This window comes from Aulonocara sp. 'chitande type north' Nkhata Bay, linkage group LG11 (genome assembly GCF_057382095.1).
Source record: "Aulonocara sp. 'chitande type north' Nkhata Bay isolate Kocher_YH1m ecotype deep benthic linkage group LG11, A_spYH_male_GT1.1, whole genome shotgun sequence".
NCBI lineage: Eukaryota > Metazoa > Chordata > Actinopteri > Cichliformes > Cichlidae > Aulonocara > Aulonocara sp. 'chitande type north' Nkhata Bay.
Genome location: NC_141354.1, coordinates 16,558,661 through 16,566,184, shown reverse-complemented (window position 1 = coordinate 16,566,184; position 7,524 = coordinate 16,558,661). Strand labels below are relative to the sequence as shown.

Below are 7,524 nucleotides of genomic sequence, written 5' to 3'. Positions count from 1 at the left end.
TCAGTCGTTAAGGCATTAAATCTAGATCTACAGAATACCCCCTTTGACTCGGGAGGTGGGTGATATGAGAATCAAATCAAATAGAAATAGAACAGTCAAAAAATGAACACCCTCCCACCCGTGAGCCACATAGGTGTGTGAGGAGTGGATAGTTAAGCAGAGGTTAGTGTCCGACCCTTTTTTTTTTTCCTTTTTTTGTGAGCTGGAAATTGGATAAGCAGTTCAAGAGGCGCTGAACAAAATAGCATCCGAGTTTTTTCACTCTTTGAAATATTGAGATAATATTTTTGAAAAGATTGGTTTGTTTTAGAAAACATTCTATAATTGTTTCTGGAATATATATATTCCAGAAACAATTATAGATTTGTTACACACTATATTTTTCCGGTTCTTGTGTGTTGGTACGTCTTTCATTAAATTATAGGAGCTAAAAGTACCTGAATAACATTTTGTGGCGAATACATGGACTTGGAGACTTCTTATCCGGTAACCCGGTCTTTGGCTCGTCCCTGGCGTTTCCACATTCCTTTTCACTAAAAGCAAGGAAACGTGAAGTGGCTCTGCTTTTACAAAGGACAACAACAATCTGCTTTAAGTCCACACACACACACACACACACACACGAAAGCAGATGGAAAGTGAGAGGGGGGAAAAGGATGGAGAGGCTGATTAAAACTTTATGAAGAAATCAAAGGAAACCGAAAACAGAAGTCAATAAAGACTTACATAATTAATAACTCATATGGAAGAATTTGCATGAATTTCCGCAACTGTTTAGGGAGTTAACTGTAACCGTCTTGAAGTAAGCGTTATAACTTTAAAACAAAATAAAAATATATATAATTGTTTCATTGTAGAAATATAAAATGCTTTTATTTATTTATTTATTTAATAAATAAACTTTTAAATATCTCATCCTGATTAAGTCCCGTGTGTCTTTTACGAGTGCGTAGGTTTAAAAAAAATCCATAAATTACAGAAATTAATTTTAATGTTAAAACTTTTACTGAAAAATAATGCCACTGAATTAAATAAAGGCACCAGCAGCCCGTGTTACCAAATACTAATTCCTCGGCGGACAGGCTTTTCCCCCTTTAATTACAATTTAAATCTATTCAAAGTAAGTTCCTTCTTGACGGGTTTACTTCCCCTTGTGTCGGACAGCTGTAAAATCGTGTAGACAGGTTGTCATACAACAATCAAAGCCTTCGGTGAATGGACTCTAATGCTTGAACATTTAACATACAATAACTCCAAACACGGACGGAGAGAGAGAGAGAGCAAGAGAGAGGGGGGAGAGAGAGAGATCGCGAGAGAGAGAGAGAGAGAGAAGGGGGGCCCCAGCCAATGTGCTCAGTCTATATTCACATTATCCACATTGCTCCAAACGAGGAGGAGCTTGCAGGCTCAAGTAGAGGACGCCAATCAAAGCATCAACTTCAAATTGTATCTGAGAGATCAGCCTGGAGACCTCAGGGCCAGGCGCGTCAGTCGGAGCGCAATTGTTGATCAGATCACATCCAGCGGACTTTGCGCGAGAAAAGAGAGGAAGCAGAGATTTAAGAGCGGTTTGTTTTGACTGCATACCGTTGTATGTCGGTAGTAGCTGCGACTTTGGCTTAAACACTTTCTCTTTACTCATCCGGGTTTTTTTCATTTTTTTTCTTTTTCTTTTTTTTTTTTTTGTGCCTCGCATACTTTTTTACGCACAGTTTATCGGACAAAAGAACTGTGCAGTGGAGATGTCTTTCCCCCAGCTAGGGTACCCGCAGTACTTAAGTGCCTCCCAGGCGGTTTACGGGAGCGAAAGACCGGGAGTGCTTACGCCTTCGTCCCGGGGAGGGAGCACCGAGATCGGGGGAAGTCCGTCAGCCACTGCAGCGGCTGTCACGTCAGTGTTGGGCATGTACGCCAACCCGTACGCACACAACTACAGCGCTTTCTTACCCTACACCAGCGCGGACTTGGCTCTTTTCTCACAAATGGTAAGAACATGTTCATATACTTCTGTCGAAAGATGTTTGTAAATCCTTCCGTCCCAACCAGCACTGTCTGATCATAAAAAAAAAATCGAAAGGTCACTTCAACCAAAAGAATGAATACTCTTGGTTGCCGATTTGTATATTGCGCATTTTCTGGTTTAAGTCCATACTTGACTGATTTAACAGTCCGCTGGTGTGTTTTAGCTGCAAGGTGAAAAGTTTGACGAAATGCAAAAGAAAGAAGAAAAAACCTTGAAAATGCGGCTTAAAACGTGTTTTGTTGTTATGCATAAAGCAAAAGAACAAAAGAAAATTATAATTAGGCAGTTATTAGTCTCACACTATGAAAAAAAAAAAATCCTGCGGAGCTGTATTCTACCGTGCAACATGAAAAAAAATGCTGCTTTTGCTCTGACGATTTTTTAAAATCAGGTTGATAAAAATATTCACCAGCCTGATACAATATCTTAAACTATAAATATGGAATTACTTTTTTTAAGTTTGTGTTTTGTAAACATTTCTGACCTAGTTGAATGCCCTTCTAACTTTCTCTACCTGACGAATTGCAAGACACAGCACATCTTGTGATAATAATTAACTTGGAGTGTGTTAATGACTAAGGCATGTATTAGGCTCTAACACAGAGTAAAACTGAGAAAAAAAAATAGGTTTTATCGAAAATACTAAATTGAACGACCTGCGGGTGGATTCCACAAAACCAAGCCAAAGACTTAAAGTACACAATTCGTCACGCAAGTGTATATTTTACAGAGTGAGAAGAGGGAGAAAAAAAGGGAAAAACTTTGCTTGGGCCTTCATACTGCTTTGTCATATTGTGCATAGAAGGGAGTTTAACAGGCAGGCCTACTATATGTTTAAGCTGTCAGTTTGCGTGCACATGCAGTGTGCGTGATCACAAACTTTCTCTGGTCCTATTCACTTTGTTACTTTTTGCTGACAATTTACGGACAATAATTGCTAATAAATGGTCTCTCAGAGAGCTGTGCAGTTGCAGGTGCCATAGGCCTAGCATGTGACATGTTGCAAGCTGAGAAGCTTATTTGTGGGCACAGCTGAGTCAGTTGCAACTGTAACTCAAAGATTTTTTAAAGCCAGTTGTTTGAATCATATATATATATATATATATATATATATATATATATATATATATATATATATATATATATATATATATATATATATATATATATATATATATGAAGCATGTATTTAGCAGTTCATGAAATAAAATTATGCATGAAGCTCCATGAGGACACTTTAATAACACACAATCTTTGATTTCTAAGGGATCCCAGTACGAACTGAAGGACAGTCCTGGCGTCCACCCTGCCAGCTTTGCAGCCCACACATCTCCTGCCTTCTATCCATACGGCCAGTTTCAGTACGGAGACCCTGCTAGGCCTAAAAATGCCACCCGGGAGAGCACCAGCACTTTGAAAGCCTGGCTCAATGAGCACAGGAAGAATCCATACCCGACCAAAGGGGAGAAGATCATGCTGGCTATCATTACCAAAATGACGCTGACGCAGGTTTCCACCTGGTTCGCCAACGCCAGGAGGAGGCTCAAGAAGGAGAACAAGGTGACCTGGGGAAGCAGGAGCAAAGAGGACGAGGACGGTAACTTGTTGGGCAGTGGAGACGAAGCAGAAAAAAACGAAGACGAGGAAGAGATTGACCTGGAGAGCATAGATATAGACAAAATCGACGACAACGACGGGGATCAAAGCAACGAGGATGATGATGATAAGTCATCGGAGGGCAGCAGGGACCGTAGGGGCGGCCTCGGTGCAACCGGAGAGTTGGACAACTTAGAGAAAAGACGGGCCTTCGCCCTACAGGCCCACGAGGCCTTTGAAAAATCTAAGAACGCTATTTCAATTCACCCAGGGAGTAAGGAGAACTCTGATAGCAGCAACAACAACACCACAAGAGTTTTGTCTCCGGACAGACCTGGGAGCTTTCCTCTCCCGTCCAACAATAAGCCCAAAATATGGTCTTTAGCAGAGACCGCTACTAGTCCCGACAGCTCGTCACAGAAACCCACGTCCCCTTGCGGCACTGGGGCCACCACTCACCCATCAGCGCCCCACCACCAGATTCAGACCCACCCCGCCTTCCTCCCCAGTCACGGACTGTACACTTGCCAGATTGGAAAGTTCCACAATTGGACAAATGGGGCTTTCTTAGGCCAGAATTCCCTGCTGAATGTCAGATCGTTTCTGGGAGTAAACCAGCACCACCACCACCAGCACAACCATCACTTGCCGGCCCAGCAGCAGCAGCAGCCGACATCAGTGGTGGTGTCGCCGGTAGCAGCTTCAGCAGCGCTCACCAATGACAGCAAAGCCCAACCAGAGAGCCACAGTCCGAAACACATAGGTACGATGACAGTCTGTGTTTGCACATATGAGGAGACGTGCAAAATGCTCTGTTGAAAAAAAAAGCGACTTCGGATTATTATTATTTTCGATTTCAAATACAATTAATTTAGCCTATAAAAGATTCTGCACATGCATCCACACACAAGTAAAGTACATTTACACACTTTCACACAATCGACTACACACACACACACACACACACACACACACACACACACACACACACACACACACACACACACACACACACACACACACACACACAATAATGTTTAGTTAAAAATTCTCGTGTCTCTGTTTTATCTACCAGACAAGTGCTAACACTGTTTTCCCATCAGATCACGAAAACGGTGTAAGGTCGGATTCACCTCCAACACAGACCCTGAAGTCTTCTTTTCGACCCATCCATGACAGGTGAGACCAGTTTTTACTTTATTGCTTTTGCTGAATTTCAACACGTTGCCATAAGCAGATGAAAGCAGCCACAGCCGGAAATAAAATGAAGGAGATCTGATTATTGGATTAGCGAAATAGAAACATACTTAGATCTCTTTAAAAAAAAAATATATAAAGCTATAACATTACTGATAAGAGAAGTATTAGAAACAATATTTAAAAAAAACAATGAGTAAACTGCTTAACGAATTTTGGCATATATACTTAAGGTTTATTTTTATTTGTTTCATCTTTTATTTATACATTTTCTAACATAAAACAATATAACAGCACTACAAAATAAAACAAACAATTTTTTTCAACGATACCCAGTTTACTTTGGGGGTGACAGGGGTCTTGACTCCCATCCCACAACCCTTTTAATTCCTTCCCTCTGGGGAGAGTGTGGCTACTTATCAAGTCACCGAGTAAAACGGGCTCTGTCTGGGTTGTGTGCTTTCCCTAAAGACCCATGGGAGACCCAGAGCCCAGGGGAGCGCTCTTACCCAAAGAAAAAAAAAGTTTTACCTCAGGTTTTCCTCTTGTGCGTAACGTTCTTAGAGAATTAACGATGAGATAGCGAATTACAACTGTTGACAATGGATGAACAGTGAGGGGTTTTTTTCCATGCCGTAAAAAAAATCGGATTTGTAAAATTGATAACACTATTATTGTTCATGTTGTTTTAATTATTAGTGTTTAAAAAAAAGAAAAGAAAAAACGCGAGGGCTTGAAAAGGAGGGCTTCAGTCTGCTTCTAATCAAAACTGCTCAGCCAGACACTTGAGATGCATATTGAAACCCGCTGTCCAAACACGGCGGGGGTATTTATCTACCTTTCTGTTATTCTTTATCCAGATCCTCTCTGCCTTCCAGCGCCAGGAGTCCACAAGACGCCACGCAACGGGTCCTCACTGCACTCTCCTCGGCTTGATCAAGACATTTTTTGTGCTTGAAAAAAAAATCAAATAGAAAAAAAAAACAAAGACTTTACGCTCTCAAAAAAGGACAATGAGAAATAATAATGCAGCATAGCATTCAGACGGTACAGAACAAATGGCGTAATTTGGTAATATCCTGTGGATGGATGGATTACTTCCTCTATTGTTGTGTAGCTTATAATCGCGCCTATAATGTTACTCTCTCTCTCTCCACTTTGCCCAGGCAGGCTGGGACATTTTGGTAGGCTGTTTACTTTATTATTATTATAATTATTGTTATTATAATTATTATTTGTCACTATCTTGTGTTTTTTGGTGTCCTTTCTTTAATGTAAATACAAGTGATTTAAATTTGTAAATAGGAAACGTTGAAGGAATTTGTCCAGATCGTATATTTTGCCTAAATAAACTAAATGAAATTATAGAGAAAACCCAACAATGTTCAGCCTACATTTCTTTTCTGTGATTATTATTATTATTATTATTATTATTATTATTATTATTATTATTATTATTATTATTATTATGCAAACGAAATTGATAAATTATGTAGAAAGCTTAGGCCTGCAACAAAAAGGGTGGGAATTCTACAGAGAGAAAAAAAAATATTGGCAGTCTGCATGCAACCAGGCTTAATTTTATTCAAGTTTGGGAGGAAAGCAGCGTGGATGCATTGAGGTGCTAATAAGTGTCCAGATGGTTGCTGGTGACAGAAAATGGACAGGAGCAGCTGGGAAGGTCATTAAGTAATAATATGGGAACGCCCAGTCCAAACAAAATCAAATGGTTAAAATCTAATCTGTCAGAGGGAGAAGTCGATTCGAAGATAAATTATTAATATTTTCCTTTTGGGGGAGGAGAAGGCTGACATTGTGGACCTTGAGGAGCAGGGTCACTTTTGGGGTCTCTGTCTGTTTCTAAGCTGATAGTGATCATTAGCCTGTAAAAAGCTGCTTCCTTGCTGTACAATGACCAAAAGCAAATATTGATTTACATCATCAGTCTAATTGGGTCTAAAAATAATAATACAAAAGGAAAGTGCAATAATTATCTGCTATTGGAATATCTTATTTATTTTATTTGCATTATATTATTTATTTCATTTGTCTTTAATGCTATTTGTCTCAAGCGATTTAAATGTTTATTTATTTATTTATATTTGCTTTTAATGAAAAATCAACACTCATTTAAAAAAAATCTTCTAAAAGCAACCAAGAAGAGTATGATAACATTCATTCTTTGACTGAAAGACACTTTTGTAAATAAGCTGCAAAGTGAGCTGTTATAGAGGGTGAATGATTTCAGTGCCCCAAACCTGTGGACTAACTTATGCACATCTGTTTTGCAATATCACAGCGGCCTCTATAGGCAAGAAAGAGAATTATAAGACCTGAAACCGTTGTCACTTTCCCAAATGCTATAAGTGAGATGAAAAACTCCAACTTTAGCATCTCTCATTATGTAGCTTAAAGTTTCTAATTTGATTTAACGGTCTTGCACCCAATTGTGTACTATTATGCTTTTATGAGAGTACCTTTTAATATTTTTGAAAATCCGTGAGCTACGTCATAGTAAAAAGGAAATATCATATACAATTATAATTAGCAAATAAATAAAAAAGAGCTTGCTTTTTGGCACGGCAATTACTAGTATTAATTCTGCTACATTTTTATATTTTACATATTCAAAGACGGCCAAATTAAGTAACTGCAATTATCTCTGCAAGTCAAAACGCAAGAGTCTCCTTTCTTTTTCCTTTCTTTTT

At 39.2% G+C, this 7,524-nt stretch overlaps 1 protein-coding gene across 1 annotated transcript; it reads left to right on the top strand.

Annotated features, from left to right (window-relative positions):
• Positions 1 to 1,379: 1,379 nt before the first annotated feature.
• On the top strand, positions 1,380 to 6,240 carry irx1a (iroquois homeobox 1a). Its single transcript, XM_086310805.1, has 4 exons — positions 1,380 to 1,985; positions 3,290 to 4,382; positions 4,723 to 4,798; positions 5,677 to 6,240. Exons 1-4 carry the CDS (start codon positions 1,743 to 1,745, stop codon positions 5,750 to 5,752), a joined length of 1,488 nt encoding a protein of 495 aa, XP_086166931.1. The 5' UTR covers positions 1,380 to 1,742; the 3' UTR covers positions 5,753 to 6,240.
• The last annotated feature ends 1,284 nt before the right edge of the window (positions 6,241 to 7,524 follow it).

Excerpts from the sequence above, each read along its gene's own strand:
- irx1a (XM_086310805.1), top strand. The coding sequence starts at position 1,743 with ATGTCTTTCCCCCAGCTAGGGTACCCGCAGTACTTAAGTGCCTCCCAG. Across the intron at positions 1,986-3,289 it reads TGGCTCTTTTCTCACAAATG|GGATCCCAGTACGAACTGAA; the intron begins GTAAGAACATGT and ends TTGATTTCTAAG. Across the intron at positions 4,799-5,676 it reads TTTCGACCCATCCATGACAG|ATCCTCTCTGCCTTCCAGCG; the intron begins GTGAGACCAGTT and ends TTCTTTATCCAG.